Source organism: Polypterus senegalus, chromosome 8 (assembly GCF_016835505.1).
Source record: "Polypterus senegalus isolate Bchr_013 chromosome 8, ASM1683550v1, whole genome shotgun sequence".
Taxonomy (NCBI): Eukaryota; Metazoa; Chordata; class Cladistia; order Polypteriformes; family Polypteridae; genus Polypterus; species Polypterus senegalus.
Genome location: NC_053161.1, coordinates 172166663 through 172186899, shown reverse-complemented (window position 1 = coordinate 172186899; position 20237 = coordinate 172166663). Strand labels below are relative to the sequence as shown.

At 38.8% G+C, this 20237-nt stretch overlaps 1 protein-coding gene across 1 annotated transcript in view; it reads left to right on the top strand.

Annotated features, from left to right (window-relative positions):
• LOC120534703 (zinc finger protein 420-like) overlaps positions 1-19372 on the top strand; it is a 144820-nt gene extending 125448 nt beyond the window's left edge. Inside the window, 2 exon segments of the mRNA XM_039762290.1 lie at positions 7293-7753; positions 18169-19372. Coding sequence (XP_039618224.1) covers positions 7293-7753; positions 18169-18863 — 1156 coding nt within the window. The 3' untranslated portion in view covers positions 18864-19372.
• The last annotated feature ends 865 nt before the right edge of the window (positions 19373-20237 follow it).

The following is a 20237-nucleotide window of genomic DNA, read 5'->3' as shown; positions in this document are numbered from 1 at the left end:
TGATTGCCCTGTGCTGAGTTGGACAGGGCTTCACTTTGAATATTATAGATCAGTTTGGTAGCGTCTGAGCAGTATAGTAGGGGCTTCGTTTAAATGTGAAAGTTTGCATAATTATAAAGTAAGTGGAATTTAATTGTTATTCCTTGAAATATATTGTTTATGTGTTTAAATTCGTAATTTGGATATATGTATATATTTTAGTACAGTTTCTAAATATAGACGTTTGAGGAAGCTAAAGTTTGAATAGACGCTATATGGTGTTTCACACATATTGTTTGTTATGGAATTGCTGTATTATCGTTTCCTCATGTACAATATGTGTATATGTTAATAATAATGACTTATTTAATTTGAGTAAATGCTTTATGGTTTAATGTTCTAGTAATTTCCGATACTGATGCTATCTTGAGTGTAGTACGCCATCTACTGGATAAATAAAGCACTATTAATGACTAATGTTAACATTGACAAACTAAAGAGAAAGAAAATGGGATAGCTAATTTATGTTTCTTATTTTATCTAGACCATATCTTCACATTTGTATAAGTTTGGTAGAAATGTTAGGAAATTAAGGCGCTTTCTAAATAAGCAGGATTCTGAGAAATTAATTCATGCATTTATCTCTAGTAGGATTGACTACTGCAATGCGGTGTTCACTGGCTGTTCAAACTGTTCTTTATGCAGCCTCCAGTTAATCCAAAATGCGGCTGCAAGAATTATTACAAGAACAAGAAAATATGAACACATAACTCCAGTTCTTAAATCCTTACACTGGCTCCCGGTTAAGTTTAGGGCTGATTTCAAAATCCTCCTTTTAACATATAAAGCATTAAATGGCCAAGGTCCGGCTTACTTGTCTGAACTTATCATGACTTACAAACCAGAGCGCATTAAGATCTCAAGATGCCGGTCTGCTTAGGATTCCCAGGATTGATAAAATAACAGTGGGAGGGCGAGCTTTTAGTTACAGGGCCCCTAAACTGTGGAATGGTCTTCCTGCTTCTATAAGAGATGCCCCTTCAGTCTCAGCCTTTAAATCCCGGCTGAAGACTCACTACTTCAGTTTAGCATATCCTGACTAGAGCTGCTGATTAACTGTACAGACTGCATCTCTGTTGTTAGTCATTAGCACTATAACATAAGTAACATGATAATCATATTTGAATACTAACCCTCACCTATTCTGTTTCTGTTCTCGGTACCCAAATGTGGCAATTGGTGCCACGGCCCACCTGCCAAGTTGTTTGCCTGCCTATGGTAAAGTCATGCCTGATGGAGGATCACAGGAATCATGGGAAAGAGGGGTCCTTTCATCGGAGCAACGTTTCAGCCATGGAATGGCCGAATGGGGAGGCAGCTTGATGGATGAAGTCTCCAGGACTCTAATAATATCCAAAACTTATTATGTGATATCATCTACCATTAAATTCTGCTCCTTACTTCTAAGATTTTTATTATTATGCTGTATTAAGGATTTGTTCGGTTCTGTGTATTGTGTTGTATTGACCCCCTTCTTTTGACACCCACTGCACGCCCAACCTACCTGGAAAGGGGTCTCTCTTTGAACTGCCTTTCCCGAGGTTTCTTCCATTTTCCCTACAAGGTTTTTTGGGAGTTTTTCCTTGTCTTCTAAGAGAGTCAAGGCTGGGGGGCTGTCAAGAGGCAGGGCCTGTTAAAGCCCATTGCGGCACTTCCTGTGTGATTTTGGGCTATACAAAAATAAACTGTATTGTATTGTATTGTAAATTAATAAATAGAATTTGGACATCTTCATCCATCCCTTACCGGATGTGTGCAGTGGTTGTAATTTAACCCGAACCAACTTAATTCTTCACTACAATTGCAGTAATCTATACGTGAGGTGACTCGGGCATTAAGCAATAATTCAGTACTGTGTTGCGTAACAGGACAAAGTCTAGAAATGTTACTTATATGGGAGGAATTATTTAAATAAAAATAATAATAAATTATTATTGTTTAAAAATGGTCATTTAGTGTATAAATGGATATAAATAATTGCATGTGAACGATTCGCCAAAATCTGTTGTATGTAAACGATACTGTTTTAAACGTGATTGTTTTTTCATCAGAAAACCCGGTTTCCACGTCTACCGGTATTAGTTTAAATGGCACTTTTGCCACTCGCAATATGGCTGACGCACTGACGTATCGTGTCGACTGGGCCACACAGTGAATACGGCGTCTGTCTATATATGTCTATGGTCTCTCCAGCCCTTCATGCCCAGCTACGCGATACAGAAGGTCATTTTTTAACATAAAGTGAGGACACTGTGGCATCGACTGGTCAGTGCGCTGGCCGTTGACTAGGACCACTGCATTGTTGGCAAACTTCAGGGAATCGTCATTCCATTGCGCCCTTTTAAAAGAAGCCGGCGTCTCTCTAAATTGAAACCGCAAAAGGGAGAGAGCGTCTGCGCCGACTCCAAGGGGCGTGATTTCCGGGAGTTGTAACGTCACGGTGGGGGGGCGCTTCGTATCTCTTTTTCTCCCGGCTGGTTACACGGCGTGGAGGCAGCTTGAGACGGCTCGTCCCCGTCAATAACTAGGATCAAGTTAACGCCAGGAGTGGTATGTGTTTTACAGCTTATAATTTCAGACCAGTCCCGCCCTAGTATCACCGGGTGTGGAGGATCAGGGAGGACCGCCACGGTGAATTTCTGAACCGATCCTCCGTAGCTGATGACACAACAGGCGGACCTGTACCAGCGGATTTCTCCGTGGACACAGGTTATACTGGTCTTAAATTTTAACCACTGTCGCGGTAGCACAAATCGGCGGACAACAATGGAAATGTTGCTGCCGGAATCGGAAAAAAGCAGTAGTTTTATACCCGTTTACGATCACTACGCCTGTGTGTGGGGCCACCAACGGGTTAGTCAGAGCACACCAACCCCTCCCCCTCGCTTCCAAGTGGTTTGCGCGCGCGACTCCGGGGACGTCGGCACAAGCTCGGGGGGGTGGGCTGTTTAAAGAAAACCGCGTAAATGAATGGCCGCCTTTTCCACTACTTTTCAGTATGCGATAGCGGAAATCCTGAAATAAAACAGGACTTAGGAAATCAAACATCGCTAAATAAATCACAGTGTTAAGAATTAACCAGAAAATACATTACCTATGTAGAACAATAAATAAGAGGTCAAATAATACCGTTTCGGTTAGATGTAACAAGTTTTTCACACCTGGATTTGGGGATCCTCTGCCATTCCTTCTTGCAGATCCTCTCCAGTTCTGTCAGGATGGATGGTAAACGTTGTTGGACAGCCATTTTTAGGTCTCTCCAGAGATGCTCAATTGGGTTTAAGTTCGGGCTCTGGCTGGGCCATTCAAGAACAGTCACAGAGTTGTTGTGAAGCCACTCCTTCGTTATTTTAGCTGTGTGCTTAGGGTCATTGTCTTGTTGGAAGGTAAACCTTTGGCCCAGTCTGAGGTCCTTAGCACTCTGGAGAAGGTTTTTGTCCAGGATATCCCTGAACTTGGCCGCATTCATCTTTCCCTCGATTGCAACCAGTCGTCCTGTCCCTGCAGCTGAAAAACACCCCCACAGCATGATGCTGCCACCGCCATGCTTCACTGTGGGGACTGTATTGGACAAGTGCTGAGCAGTGCCTGGTTGTCTCCACACATACCGCTTAGAATTAAGGCCAAAAAGTTCTATCTTGGTCTCATCAGACCAGAGAATCTTATTTTTCACCATCTCAGAGTCCTTCAGGTGTCTTTTAGCAAACTCCAAGATAGAACAAATATATATGTATATGTATGTGTATGTACAGTACAGGCCAAAAGTTTGGACACACCTCCTCATTCTATGTGTTTTCTTTATTTTCATGACCATTTACATTGGTAGTTTCTCACTGAAGGCATCAAAACTATGAAGGAACACATGTGGAGTTATATACTTAACAAAAAAAGGTGAAATAACTGAAAACATGTTTTATATTCTAGTTTCTTCAAAATAGCCACCCTTTGCTCTGATTACTGCTTTGCACACTTGGCATTCTCTCGATGAGCTTCAACAGGTAGTCACCTGAAATGATTTTCACTTCACAGGTGTGCCTTATCAGGGTTATTTAGTGGAATTTCTTGCTTTTTCAATGGGGTTTGGGATCAGCAGTTGTGTTGTGCAGAAGTCAGGTTAGTTGGACGATTATTTATTTTTCAACAGGACAATGACCCCAAAACACACCTCCAGGCTGTGTAAGGGCTATTTGACCAAGATGAAGAGTGATGGAGTGCTGTAAATGGTCATGAAAATAAAGAAAACACATTGAATGAGGAGATGTGTCCAAACTTTTGGCCTGTACTGTGTGTATATATATATATATATATATAAATATGTGTATGTATGTATGTAACCCCAGACCTCCACCAAACTTTACTGTTTTCTGGGTAAATCTCGGCTCCATGCGGGTTCCAGTAGGTCTCCTGCAATATTTGCGGTGACTCTGGTGTAATTCAACAGAGAATTCATCTGAAAAATCCACCTTCTGCCACTTTTCCAGCGTCCATCCTTTTAGCAGGCTGTGGGCCTTGGCAAATGCCACACGTTTTTCAATTGTCTTTTGTTTAGTGCTGGCTTATGGGCACTGATTCGATCATGGAGGCCATTTCGAGACATAATCCAACAAACTGTTCTGGTTGACACAGGGACTTCAGTTGACCAGGTCTCGTGGAGCTCTGCTGCAGCGGAAAATGGGCTGGCCTTGGATTTTCGAGCCAACAAACGGTCCTCTCGAGCCGTTGTCTTGCGGGGTCTTCCTGACCTGGGCTTGTCAAAAACGTCTCCAGACTCTTCAAATCTTTTTTTTATCCTCTGAACTTGACGCTGAGACACATTGAAGGCGTTTGCCACATCAGCAGTGGATTTGGTCTTCAGCCTCTTGATAATCAACACTTTAGTCTCGGGGTGAATCTTGGGCATGTTTACAGAGGTCTAGTTGCAGTTGATGTGAAGGTCTACTGTACTGGGGTTGTTTTTATACACACCTGAGACCTAATTGATCCATTATTAGTCACAGGTGAAGCTCATATGAGAAGGCGACAACACTTATGTCCTGCCAAAAATTGACTCAATGGGCTTTACCAAGCTGTGAATATTAGAATACTTTTTGTCAGTTTCGTTTTGCACTGAAACATTATTACAAAAGCTGATGGGATTAAAATGACCCATTTCTTGTAACAAAATCTTGATTAGAAATATATTTTAGTTGCACTTCAGGTCAATTTGTACACAAGCGACAAGACTTTTGTCAGGGACTGTATGTGTGTGTGTGTGTGTGTGTGTGTATATATCTATCTCAAATGTTTACCTCTCCTGCCCCATCAGTCAGTCCACACGGTGGGTGTCTTTCACACAGCACAGTAATCCCCTCACACACTAAATGCTGCCCTCTTAAGGAATACCAGCACAAGTCTCACCTCCACTTGGCGATGTCACCTGTGTGTCCACCTGCGACCAAACTCCCTAATTATTAAGCTGACCACCACGACCTTCCTCACTAACTGGCTCAAGTGACACACGTGTTGTATCAAACTCACTCTTCTGAACTTGTACCCAAAAATATTAGACTTGTGCACCAATTTAAACAAACAGATTAAGCAAATCCAGTGATTAGCAATAGATAGAATGGTATTGGTAGAACTTTATTTTTTCACAAGGTTGATTTTTGGCGTTTTACAGATGTTCTTTTAAAAAAAATAAAATATAGGTAGATAAATAAAGATACATACACACTTCATTTTGAACACACACCAGAATGATTATGAAGCAAGAACACTAAAAAGAAAGGAACATTCTGAATTGCCTGTCACAGTCAGCGTGAGACATTATGCAGACATATTGCTGTTGGTATAAAGGAACCCCCATAGTGTTTCTTGAAACACTTATGTGGAATGATATGAAAGAACTCCATTTTAGTGTGTCAGAGACAGGATGTGCAGCATTATTCATAAAGGCACTCAGTTTTGTTTTAATTCTCTCCTCGGCTACGAACTCCAGAGGGTCCAGGGTGTGTCCCATAACTGATCTTGCCCTTTTTAATTAGCCTGTTCATTCAGTCGGCCTCTCTTGACGTGATGTACACAGCTCAGCACGCCGCAATGTAGAAAATCACACTGCTCATCATAAAGTCATAGCAGGTGTGAATGTTGGCACTTCCCACACTGAAGGAACACGGCCTCCTAACGGAAGAGAGCCCGCTTTGCCCTTTCTTGTAGAGTTAAAACACTTTTTACTTTAAAAACGACACACATCCGTCCCTATTAAGGTGGTGCGTTTAAGGAGCTTAAGGAGCTTACTAATGCAGAAGTGATGGTCACAGTTTAACACAGCGTTTCTCAACCTTTAAGTATTTGCGACCTGAGTTTTCATAACAGTTTTAATTGCGTCCCCCAGCATTTTTTTGGAAAGGAGCCCACTAATACCAATTTGTTCTTTTTAAATTAATGATATATCATAGATGCATGTTTTATTATACCTAGTTAACTTTTATCAACATATATCTAACTCTATATTTTTCTAGTATCAGAATGTAGTTTAAGTTAATTTGTTTTGGTTTCAATAGATGTATTTTTCACATTTTTGATTCTTGTTTTCTTTTTTTCACATCTTCGCACCCCACAGGTTGAGAACTACTGGTTTAACAGAACAATGCACTTTAAAAGCTTTTAGTGAGAACAAGGTGGTTTTATTAAATCCAATAACACAATCAAAAGTTATGATTGATTCAGTGGGTAAAGAGGGGACTGATAGCTTTTAATGAATTGCCAACTGACAAAAATAGAAGTTACGCACCATCAGTTACATCTGTCAGCCTAAGCTAACAAACCCCTCATTTCGCTTTCTTGTCTTCTCCTGTTGCAGCCGCTCATTTCAGCAAAGTTAAGTTCCTCTTTCATCTTCTCCCTCCTGACGTTTCTGTTTCTTAACACAGTCCTGTGCCCCCTACTTGTATAAACCTTCATCAACATAAACTGATAAGACAATTCTGAGACCCCAGCATCACTGTATGTTTAATTCAAGTAGTGAATACTGCTGACCCACAATTGTGTCAAATGGTCTTCTTGTTTCAGAGTCTCTTGAACCTTCACTCCACTCCCAAGATTGTTTCACATCTGATAATTTGAAATGAAGAGCAATGAGTTACTGTCAGCATGCTATGAACTGTCTAACTTTACATAAACCATAAAATAGAGCATTTTCTAAAATGATATTCAAGTGTCTTTAGACATAAGTGATGAAGATTTAATGATGTTGATTCCTGTTCTTTTTACAGAGAAAAAGAAAAAGCTGCTGTTTACTGGAACATCTCAATGGATGTGAAACAGGAGACCAGTGATGTGGACGCAAATATCATGGAGAAAACTGTAAATATTAAGGAGGAGGACCATCAGTGGGAGTCCATGTACCTTAAACAGGAAAGTCTGAGCATCAAGGAGGAGAAGAGTGAACTGCAGGCAGTGGGCATTAAAGAAGAAGCTGAAGAGACATCTGTCAGTATTGAGACGCTTAACCATACAAATCTGGACAGTGCAAAAGAAGACAACCTTCATGATGGATGTCAAGATGGAGTGGTAACCAGGTTAGACTCTTCTCAAAGCAGACACTGTTCATCTCCAGAGCCATCTATCAATGTGAAGTCTGAATCCTTAGAGTCTGAACTGAAGAGGAATGGGGAAACTACATCTGTTAGGTCTCAGAAAAATAAGAGACAAGCTACAAAGAAATCTGGAAAAGGTAAGTGTAAAATAAAAATGTCTAAGATTTAGGGTTGGAGTTTATGAGCTTGAAAGGTTGGGTCTTGTGATTTTTATGAGAAACTTAGAAATAGAGTGAAAATACTCATTTTATTGTGTGTTTAAATTTAGTGTGAGATTTCATCTATTGTAATGTAAGGATTTGCAATTTTCTATTCTTCCATTTTAGTGACTTTATGCAAAAGTCCTCAAAATGTCCTTGATAAAGAGTGCTATACAAATGTCCAAGAGCAAGACAAAGGTAGTGATCCCTCTGGAATTTTCTGAGTATCCATATTAATTCCTGTTAACAATGTAGTCCGATTTTTAACTAAGCTCTCATTACAGACAGCCACAGTTGTCCTAAACTACTGTAATAACACACAGACAATTGGACGGCTTCTTGTCAGTCCTGAACACATCGTTTAAACATTCACAATACACTCTGTGACCCTCCTATCTTTACAGACTGGTTGACCCTTCTTTAACAGTAATGACCTCTACATAACTTTTTATAGTTACTGATCAGCAATGAATTTTAACCAATTCCTTCATTCAAAACGTTTTCAGTTCCTTCAGCCCTAAGAGCTCTTTTCTGATCAGATCTCTTTGTGTCAGATCACAGCATCACATGTCTCTTATTGGCAATTACAGAACACCAGTTACCGTATGTTTAACTCTTTCTCTTTTTGATTTCCTCCTGTGTTTGGGCTCATTGTCCCGTGTCATCACTCAACTTTTGTTAAGCTTCTACTTTCCGATTTCTTGATATAATTTTCAATTCAGTGACTATTGATCGTGTCAAGTGTTCCAGGCCATGAAGAAACAAGCAGGCCAAACCATGATGCTCCCTTCACCTTGAGTCTTTAGTATCGATGTGCACTTTTGTCTTACCTCCAAACATAGTGTTGCATGTTTTGACCAAAGACTTCAACTTTTGTCTCATTCATTCGCAGAGCTTTGTCTGTTCTGGAACATCATGATGACCTTTTACATGTTTTAAGATGTGCAGTGATGGTTTTGCTAGATTGCATTGATCTCCTTGGTGTTGTCCTTCTATAAACAACATTCTTATGCTTTTCTCCACATGGACAGAGACTTTCTCAAGTCCGGGAGATTTCTGTTGGCCCTTTGCTCTGCCTGTCTGAGTTCCTATTCACCTCTGCTTTCATGCTGTGATCTTTGTGGGTTTCCTATTTCCAGTAGTGAGTTTCCTCCATTTTTGTAGACAGTATGGCTTTCTATGCCTTGACGGACATCTTTTTCACATTTGGCAGCTTTACACATCTCTTCAGTTCTTCTAAGGTTCTTGTGACATCCTTTCAGAAGTATCTGGATGAAATGTCAAACCTTTGGATTACACATTGAAGCGTTGGATTGCTGATACAACTTAGACTGACATGCTGATATCATTCTTATATCATAAAGTGAAAAAGGCTGTGTAGTCTGTGCTAGTCTGTGCTACTTCTGTGTGAGGATGCATTAAATATGACTTTTGCTCCAAAGGATTTTTTTTTCTTTTTGGTAGCTTTTAAGGAGCAGTGAAGCAGTTTAATAGATTTTAACATTTTTTTTTCTATTTACAACTGTGTTTTGTTTTTTTTTTTGATTTGTGGTTCATGCAACAGCAGGTGTTACTCCAGTCTTACTCCAGACTTTGGATTTTTGCCAGCAAGTCAGTGCAATAAATAGACAAAAGTAACTGTGATTTATTAGCAGAAAGAAGTTAAACATTTTACATATGATGCAGGATGGATTCAAAGTAATTAATAAAATCTCTAGAGTAGGTAAAAAAGAAGCTGCAAAAGAGAAAAAAAGAACATATGAATAAGCAATTTAAGATGAATAACCCCAATGCTGACAGTAATACATTTGAGAGCAACCATTAGGAAAGTTATGAGGGTCTCTAAAAGACAGTTAAAGAGTTAAAGAGAAATATTGCAGTCAGACATTCTTTCAGTATTTAAGGAGTAAAAGAACAGTCACGGAGGAAGTGAAGTGCCTCATCTATACTAATAAAAGGCAACGCCCTCACTGACTCACTCACTCACACTCACTCACTAATTCTCCAACTTCCCATGTAGGTAGAAGGCTGAAATTTGGCAGGCTTATTGCTTACAGCTTACTTACAAAAGTTAAGCAGGTTTCATTTTGAAATTCTATGCGTAACGGTGATAAGGGTTGAAAAAAGGGTTTTTGGTCCCCCAACCGGGGGGGTGGAGAGGGTCGAAGTTTTTTGGGCCCCACCCCTTTAGGGACCCCCCCGGGCGACCCTGCGGGGAATTCCCTCCCCCCCAAGAGGAAAGGGGGGTTTTTCCCCCAGAAAAAAGGGGGGTTGGAAAGGGGGCCCCTGAATTTTGGACCCGTGGGGGGACCCTGGCCCCAAAAGGGGCCCCCCCCCAGGCCGTTAAAGGGAGGGCAAAAAAAACCCCGGGTTTTGGGGGGAAAAACGGGGGGAAAAGTTTCCCCCCAGGGGAAACCCCACGGGGGGGTTTCCCCCCAAAACCAACACACCCATCCATTCCAATTTTGGGGTTCCCCCCAAAAACGGTAAATAAACCCTAAAGGGGCGGTAAAAAAAAGAAAGAAGAAAAAAAGGAAAAAAAAGAAAAAAATAAGGAAAGGAAGGTTTGGATTGTCCATAGGGAGGGGGTTTAAAAAAAAAAAAAGGAAAAAAAAAACCGTTTTTTGGGGACATTAATTTTGGGGGTCCGGGGGGAAGGAATTTAATAAGGCAATATCGGTTTGAAGTAACTAAGTTAAAATTAGGTATTTTGGCAAGCTTTTTGGGACGTTTTGGGGGATTGAAGAAGGCGGTGGGGGTTACGCCCTCCCTTTCCTAATTTCGCCGGGGCAACCCAAACCCGCCCCCGCCAAAAAATCCAAAAAAAAACCCCGTTTCCCCCCCCTAAGCAAACTGTCCCCCCCAGGCCCCCCAAAAAAAAAACCCTTTAAGGGGTTTTTAGCAGTCTTAAAAGCCGTGGTTACACCGCGGCGCCAATCAAATTTTCAAAGTTTTTGACTTGGGCCCATTTCAAGAAAGGACAGGCCCCAACGCCCTGTCCAAAGAATTAAAACCCCCTGCCCGAGGGGCATCCCCAATTTTGGGTCCTTATAAGACCCCCCTCCCCCGGCCCAAAATTTCCTGTTGGGGCCGGGGGCTAAAGAAAAAAGAAAAACCCCTGGGTTTTTTTTTTTAAAAATTTGTTTTTGGGTGTTTTAAATTTTTTAAAAAATTTTTTTTCATTAACCCCCTTCCCTTTTGGGAAAATTACAGGGAAAAAAACGATTTCCGGGGTTTTTTTAAAAACCTTTTTTTTTTGTTAATCGCAGGCCCAAATTTTAGGGACTTTGTTGGGGAAAAAATTGGGTTTTAAAGGATTGGAGGGGACATTCTATACTAAGGGGTACGGAGATAAAACTAAAAGGGGTTACCCAGAAATAAATGAACCCTTCCCCTTTTTTCCATGGATTAGGCCCATAAGTTCTTGCCTTTAAAGTGAAAAAAAGGGCCCAAAAATTTTAATTTCAAAAAACCCCCGCCTTAAACTTTAGTTAAAGGTTCTTTAGGGGGGGCATTTTGATTTTTAAATTTTTTTTAAAACCAAAAACGGGATTTTTATTAAATTTGGTTGCCCCGTAAATCCAAAAATGTCCTCAACCAAAAAAAAATCCCCCCCCTTTTAAAAAACCCAAAAAATTTTAAACCGGATTATCCAGAACCCAAGCTTAATTTAAAAGTTCCCAATGGTTTTTACTTTATTTAAAGGGTTTTCTACAAACATTGGTCATTTAAAACCAAAAATACCATGGTAAAAAAAAGAACCCTTTAACAAATTTTTTTTTAAAAAATTTTTAGAAAAAATTTTTTCTTTTTTTTTTTATATCCCCCAAAGGGTTTTTGCTTTTTAAAATTTTTATTATTTAATTTTAAAATTTAAAGTATAGATTAAAAAAATTAAAATAAAAAATAGGAGATAATTCAAAAATTTCCATTAATGCCAATTCAAACCGTTAAAAAAGTTACACTTAAAAACGAAAAAAAACTAATTAAATGGGGGTGAACCTTATTTTTTTGAATGAAAAAAAAAAGGAAACAAAATTTCTGGAAATGCTTTGGGGTTTTTGATTAAATTTTCCCAAAAAAAAAAGGGGAAAGGCTTTTTACCCCAAACTCCCTTTTAAAAACCCAACAAGCCAAGGGAAGGGAGCCCGTTCTTTTTAAAATGGAATGTCTCCCTTTCTTTTAAATACGGGCCTTAAACTGCAATTTTTGGGCCCTTTTTGATCCCCTTTTAACCCAAATGGTTTCTTATAAAGCCTTTTTTTTGGGATTTTTTATAGTCCTTCCCTAGGGGATTTAGTGTGTGATAAAATTTTATTATTTTTTAAAATGGGGGTCTTTTTGAAAAATAGTTGGAGGGGACAAAATTTTTCAGAAGAAAAATTTTTTCTAAATTGGGGCCTTTTAACTGAACTGATGAAAGAGCAACCCCATCCCAAAAAAGCATTCGAACGGGGGTTTAAAAAAATTGTTGTTTTTGTCCTTTGGTCAAAAGGGGCCCCCAACCAAAAAAAATTGAATAGTTTTCCCTCCCGGCATTTCCTTTTTTACACCCCTTTTTTTAAAGACCCTCCCCAGTAAAAGTGGCTTTTTTTTGTTTAAAAGGCCCTTTTTCTTTGCACTGTGGGTTCCCGGGGCAACTTTTTTTATGCAAGGGTTTTGGAAACCCTGAACCCACGGGATTTTTTTTAAAAAATTTCCCCGGGGGTGGGTGTTAAAGGGCCCCGAATGGGCATATAGGGTTTTACCCGCCCCAAAAGACGGGGAGATTGTTCCCCTTTTAATTTTGATTTATGCCTTAGATGAAGGCAAAAAACCGGGGCCCCTTTTTCTAAATTTTGTACTATTTTTTAAAATTTGGGGTTGGGTTTTTTTCCCCTTTTGGTTCTAAAGGATTTGGGAAATTTTTTTAACCCCAATCATGTTGCAAACCCAAGGTTTTTTTTCCACCCTTTTTAAATTTTTCCCCTTTTTCCACCCCTTTTTTGTTTTCCCAATTTTGGTTTTTGCCTAAATTTTAAAAACTTTTTTTCCTTTAAATGAAAATTTTTGATTAAACTTTTCTTTTTCCCCTTCAAAAAAAAAAAAATTTGATTTTTGCTTTTCCCAATCAGCTTTCAAATTTTTTCACAAGTTTTTTCCCCAATTTTTTAACCTTGGTGATTTATAACAGTTAGTTTTTTGTAAATTTTTTCTTTCTTTTTCATAAATTTTTTTTTAATTCCCCCCTTTGGATTTGATTTTTTAAAAAAAAACCCCCCAATACCCTTTTTTCCCCAATTCCCCGTTATAAAAGGGGAAGGGGTTTTTCTTTGGTATTTCTTTAAAAAATAAGGGCCTTTTTCCCAAACCCTTTGGGAAATAACACCAATTAAACAAATTTTTCCAAATTTTTATTTTACTTTTACCTTTATTAAATCTTTATTAAATTTGTTGCCACTAAAATCATTAAAAATTCCCATTTATTCCCCTTTTGGAACCTTTGAAAAAAAACATTATGTGTTTTATTCCTCCTTTTTTATTCTTTCCCAGGCGTATGATTCTAAGGCCACCAAATTTTTTTTTTTTGGGTTTTTTTTTGATTTTTATTTAAAGGTTTTTTTTTTACGAAAAAAAAGCTTTTTTTTTTTGGGAAAAAAAAATTTAAAAAATTTTTTCCGAAATTTTTCTACCCATTTTAAAAAAAACCAAGTAAATTTTCTTTGTAAATCCAATAAAAGGGATTCCTTTGTTTTGACACATGGATTTGGTAACTTTTTTTTGTGGCCTCACCCCTTTTTTTAGGCTTTTTGTTTGTTCTTGGGCATTAACCCGGGGGGGGCCCCCCAAATTTTCTTTTTAAGATTTAAGTTTTTTTAATTTTAGTCCTAATTTAAAATTAAAAAAAAGGGCTTTTTTGTTTTGAGAAATTTTTTTTTTTTTAGGTTGTAAAAAAATTTTTTTTAATTTTTGCCTTAATTTTTTAAAAAAAACTAATAATAAGCTTTTGGTTTGTTTTATTTTTTCCCCCTTTTGATGCTGGTTCCCTTTCCCCCCTATTTTGGGGAATTTTGGCCCCCAAACTATAAGTGGGTGGGGGGAAAAAAAATCCAAAAAAGGGGCCCGCCCCCTTTTAACCTTTAAGTTAAAAATTAATTTCAAAAACCAATTTAAAACATGGAAAAAAGGTTGGCCCCGGGAAATTTTTTTAAAGTAATAATAAAATACTTTCAAAAATAAACTAAAAAAATTTCTTTTTTTTAAGAAATTTTTTTTATTTCCACTTTCCCAAAAAAAAAAAAAGGGGGGGGAAAAAATTGGTAATGGGGCCCTTACTTAATAAAATTTTGGAGAAACACCTGAAAACCCTTTTTGTCCCCAAATCCTTCAAGCTTAGGGGTTTTCCACCCCTTTAAAAAGGCCCGGTTTGTAATTTTTGGGCCATTTGGGCTTACTAGGGGTTGGTAAGCCCCCCAAACCCCATCGGGGGAAAAACGTTTCTCCCCCACCCCAAATTTTTTTTTGGGGAAAGGTTTTTTCCCTTTTTGTATTCCAAAATTTCCCAAAAAAAGCTCTTTCTCGGGCCTTTTTTCCCCTCCCCAGGGGTTTTCCCCCCTATTTTTAATTTTGGAGAGTTTACCCCCCCCTTTATCCCCCAGGTGGGAGAAAAATCCTTCTTCTTGTCAAATCCCCAAACGGGGCCCTTCATCTTTTTCCCCTCCCCCCCCTTTTTAGACCCCCGGGCCCCAAACCGGGGGCTTGCCTCTTCTTGGGGGAGAAGTTCTGTTACCCCCCCTTCTTTCCCCGGGGGGTGGAAAAGGACCCGAAGTATCCACCAAAGGGTTTGTTAACAAGGGGGCCGGGGAAAACCTTAGCCCCCCTTTTTCGCCCAAAAGGGGGGGGGGAAAATTTAATCCATAGAAACAATTTTGCTCAGTCTTTTCCCAACCCATTAAAACCTGGGTGGGGTTTTGAGAAACCCCATAAAACCAGGTGAAAGGTAAACAAACCCGGGGGAAAAACAAATTTAAAAAAAAAACCCAGAAAATTTAACCCAATGATCCCAAGTCCGGTGTGTGAGAAAACCCAGCAAAAAGGGAAAAACCCACGCAACCCTGAACATACACCAAAAAAACCCAAATAACCCCATTCCCCCCTTTTGGGGCCCACGCACCCCGAAAAACCCCAAACTCTTATTTTGTTTTTAAAGGCCCGTTTTTTCAAATTTTCATTGCTACCCCCCACTATAAACTTTTTCCATCCCCCTTTCAAAAACCCTAAATTTGTTTCTTTTCCCCCTTTAAAAAGCCATTTTTTTCAGGGAATTCGTGTTTTTTCTTCAAACAACCTTTTTGACTTTGGGAAATTTTTGTTTTTTTATAAAAGGGAAAAAATGGGCCTTTTGTGCAAAATTTGTTTTTCGGCCACAAAAAATTTTTTCCGATGGCCTTTTTAAAGGCCCAAAATGTTTTGGGCCGGAAAAAGGGATCCCCTCCGAGTCAAAAAAAAGAAAGGTTTAAAAGACGGGGGGTTTACCCAATTTTGAAAAGGCCCCGGCTTAAAGGTTTGGTTTCCAATAAAATTGATTAATTGTTTAAGTTTTCTTTTCCCAAAACCAAATTGACTTCCCCCTTTTTTCCAGGGTACTCCTTCCTTTTTACACTCTACAAATCAAAATTAAGACACATATCTTGTTGAAAATGCAGAAAAGAATGGTTTATCTTTAACTTCATGGCTTTTGGAGATCAATTCATCTTCTATTGACTTAACTCTTCACAGTAACAGTTATTTTGATCTGGGGGTCCCCACACTTTCGCATGTCACTGTATATGAAATGTCACGAAAGTGCACGTCATGGGTAATGCTATGTCTGAAAAGAACCATCGTCTTGTCGGTGTATATCATGCATCCAAGTGAAGAATTAAGTGACAGAACCGTAAACTTTCTACTATAGAAAATGATTGGGTATCTAAAATAATAAATTCTAATTATTTTTGAGGGAAACTCTGATTTGTTTTGTCCTGTCCTGATCATGTTTCTGGTTCTTTTCAAACAGTGCCATTACTGACAGCTAAGACACATTTGTGTCCTAAGCGGTTTTCTTTCTTTCACTGCATTGCTGAAAGTCGATGTGCTCAGCTGAGTGTTGTATCTACAAGTTTCTAATCAGATTAGTTGCAGCAAATGTCATTGCATTAAATCCACCACAACTAACAACTAGCTTTTACATTTTAAACTTTACATATAAGATTCATATCACTTTTCAGATACTTTAAGATATTTCCACACAGCAGTTATTTTCTTCATCAGTTTCCACTCGGTGCTCTCTGTCAGTTGTACGCGTGTCCTCAGATTAACACATTCCATCTCATGAAATCGGTAGACCAGTCAACCAACTACAAGCCAATTTCACAATAAACAGCAAAAACTGGGCAATTTTAATTCAAGGCCAATTAACTTGTGTAACACTACTGTTTAATTCAGTTGTGTGTATTGTTTATAGCCTCTTCATTGAGTGCAGGCTTGTACTGCTTGATGTTTGCAGCCATAACAGAGATAATAATTACATACGTGAACACACATATTAGAGCAAATAGACAGGAAAACCTGGCAAATTTTAGCTTACTCAACATAAATAACTCCTGATAGTAGATATCTGTTAACATTATAATGGTAAGTAAAAATGTCACCAGCGTGTCACAAAGGTTACCAGTCCCGGTGTCATCTGCCACTCCCCTATAGAGCTGAAACACCAACAGCTGCGCTCTTCCTCGGTTTTCTAATCTTCTCATTTTTCTTCGAGGTCACAGCAGCTTCTGTAGGCCTCTGCACTGAGGCGTCAATCATCCATTGCTCTCTTTTGCTTTGGTAATTTAAAGAAGCCATTTTGATGTTTGTTTTTGTGTCAAGTGGTTTTAGTTTAATTGTGGATATTTGTGAGGAAACCTTTTGATTATTGAAAGTGCATTTTCCATGTTTGGCATGGCATTCTGTTTTATACAGTACTCTCTGTAATGGCTGAGGCAGTAAAACATTTTTCTTTTATTTATCCCTTCGCTCTACAGTTTAAAATGACAAATTAAATAAATGAGATGTAATTAAAGTACACATTACAGGTTTTTATTTAAGGGGATTTGCAAACATTTCAGTTACACCTTGTAAAAATGACAACACTTTTTCTGAATTGTCCTCCCATTTCAGGGCACCGTAATATTTGGGACAATTGGTGTCACAGGTGTTTGTGATTCCTCAGGTGTGTTTCATTGCTTTAGTCTTGCAGGCCTAAGGCACCTCAGCTTACTCCTACCTATAGACTACCTTTGGTCTCTGTAGTTGCCATTGTTCAACATGAGGGCAAGAGCTGTGCCAATGAAAGTCAAAGAAGCCATTATGAAGCCAGAAAATAATAATGAAACCAATAGAGACATCGAAAAACCTTAAGATTACCAAATTCAAAGTGTCTGAAACATAAAGTAGAATACATGCACAGGTGAACTCAGTAATCAGAAAGGGACTTGTAGGCCAAGTAAGACCACCACTGTTGGACAGAAGATGTTGCTGCAGATTTCATTTTGATCATGACTTGCATTCCCTGATGATAACGATATCACGTGTATCTCTGAAGTATCTTAAGTATACCATCTCATACAGATGGTATTACGTGGCTCAGGGTGACTGAGAGATTCCTTACCGGTCAGACAGTTCATACTGAAAAGCCGCCATCGCAAAATAACACACAGCTGTTAAGACTTGTAAGAGATCAGAGATCGTGTGATTTCTGCATGATGGTCTCTGTAATGAAGGCACATGTTCAGCATACACTTCAAAGAGGATGACAGTAGGGAGTCTAAATCAGCTTAGAATTCAGTCATCATGAACCAAAATTTCATTGTGATACATCAAAACTCACTCCTTGTGTAGCCTGTCAAACATCAGAATGTGAAATGAGCAGTGAAATGAGATTATCTGTTCAGTTCATCGTTTTTCCACCAGGTGTTGCTAAAATGCCAACACAAATAAAGTCTGCATGGGACTTACAAATGCTCAAAACGTGCCGTAACTTTAAGCCAATTTAATTGCCAAGTTCTAGTTTTATAAATCGTAACTTTTACATAAGAAACAGCTTTCATATATGTTGCAGAGCATAAGGAAGTTTCATACATGCAGCCCTGGTGAGAAGTTGTAATAGAGAACGTAAAATTAGCAAATTATGTTTTCCAAGTACAACAAAAGTTTTATAATTGCTTATGCTGATCAAAGGTTGTTCCTAATTTCAGCCATCAAGTATTTAATGTGAGTTAATGTTGATAATAAGGCAGCGGATTGAAAATAAGTGTATTTTTTTTTTCTTTTTTGTTTAAAATTTTACACAGGAAAGAAAGATCACTGCAGTGTGGAATGTGGCAAAGAATTCTCTAACAGGAGCCATCTTCAGAGACACAGTAGAGTTCACACTGGAGAGAAGCCGTATTGCTGTAATGAATGTGGTAAACAGTTTTCACAAATGAGCAATCTTCGGGACCACACTAGAGTTCACACTGGAGAGAAGCCATATTGCTGTAATGAATGTGGTAAACAGTTTTCACAAATGAGCAACCTTCAGAAACACACTAGAATTCACACTGGAGAGAAGCCGTATTGCTGTAATGAATGTGGTAAACAGTTTTCACGTAAAGTCAATCTTCAGAAACACACTAGAATTCACACCGGTGAGAAGCCGTATTGCTGTAATGAATGTGGTAAACAGTTTTCACAAATGAGCAATCTGAAGATCCACGCTAGAATTCACACTGGAGAGAAGCCATATTGCTGTAATGAATGTGGTAAACAGTTTTCACAAATGAGCGATCTTCATAAAAACACTAGAGTTCACACCGGAGAGAAGCCATATTGCTGTTATGTATGTGGTAAACACTTTTCACAAATGAGCAACCTTCAGAGACACACTAGAGTTCACACTGGAGAGAAGCCGTATTGCTGTAATGAATGTGGTAAACAGTTTTCACAAATAGGCCATCTTCAGAGACACACTAGAGTTCACACCAGGGTAAAAACAGTAGCAGTTTAATAATCAGTCCAGAAAAACAAGCCCCCTTCAGGCCTCGATAATGAGGTCCAGTCCTGTCCTGTAAAGTAAGCAAACTAAACTATTGTTGAGAAATTAATCTCTGAGAGAAGCCATATTGCTGTTTGGAATGTGCCAAACAAATCTGTCATTGGAGTTCTCTGCAGAGACGCACCAGGATTCACACCGGAGGGAAGCACAACTGGACTGTCCTGACTGAAGATTGCGGTTCACTCCTGGCTGGACATTAAGCACATGTAATTGACTGGAATCAATCCTACTAAGTGTTGTGTCAAAAACAAATCAACATAGAGGAGAAATTGAAGTTTATATCCTTTTTCTTTTTTCAGAAACAAAATAAAGAACAGGGCGTCATACAAACCGCTTCTTGCCAAAGGCTCTACAGCCTCCACCATGCGTCTAGCTCTGCTATCATAACATACATACAGTGGATCTTCGAGATACGAGTTTAATTTGTTCTAGCACTGAGCTTGTATAGCGAATTTCTCGTATCTAGAGCAAACTTCCCCATTGAAAATAATGGAAATCCAGTTAATCCGTTCTGCAGCCCCAAAAATATCAACATAAAAATCTATTTTCCTAACAAATAACATTGATAAATAATATATACAAGTGGAACCTTAGTTTGCAAGTAACTTGGTTTACGAGTGTTTTGCAAGACTAGCTAAATTTATTAATTAATTTTGACTTGATAAAACGAGCAATGTCTTGCAGTACAAGTAGTATGGATACACTTTGTTTGTTGAGCGTCATGTGAGCATAACTGAGCTGATGGTTCTTCTCTCTCGTACGCATCTCTCTCTCCTTATCTCTCTCGCTCGCTCGCGCCTCTCTCTCCTCTTGAGGGCAATCGTCTCCTATTCTCCGTCTGCATGTTCGCGATATTTTGGGATACGCTTATACAGCGAACTGCTAAAGCAAAACAATGGAATCACAAGCGCACAAACGCGTAGATCCTCACTCTACGGGAAATCAAGGAACACTGAGTGAGCTGACAGGCTGGCAGCCTCAGCTTGGGTGAATCCCCAAGTCGAGGCGGATCGGGAAATGCGTCACGCATAACCACAGCCTGGCTCGTGGCTGGTTACGTGAGCCAGTGCTCATATTTAGATCCAAATTTTTCACTCATACTTTCCTCCTATCTTGAATTTCTCGTATACATAGGTGATCGTATCTAGAGGTTCCACTGTATTACATATAGACCTTTTTACAATATATTTTACACATTTCATCAGAAAAGAACTCTTTGCAATATACATAACCTCACATAATAAACCATAGTTCGGCTTTATAGTATTATATATTTTGCTATTTTTATATAACAAAAAATAAAATAACATACAGTAACTTGACAAA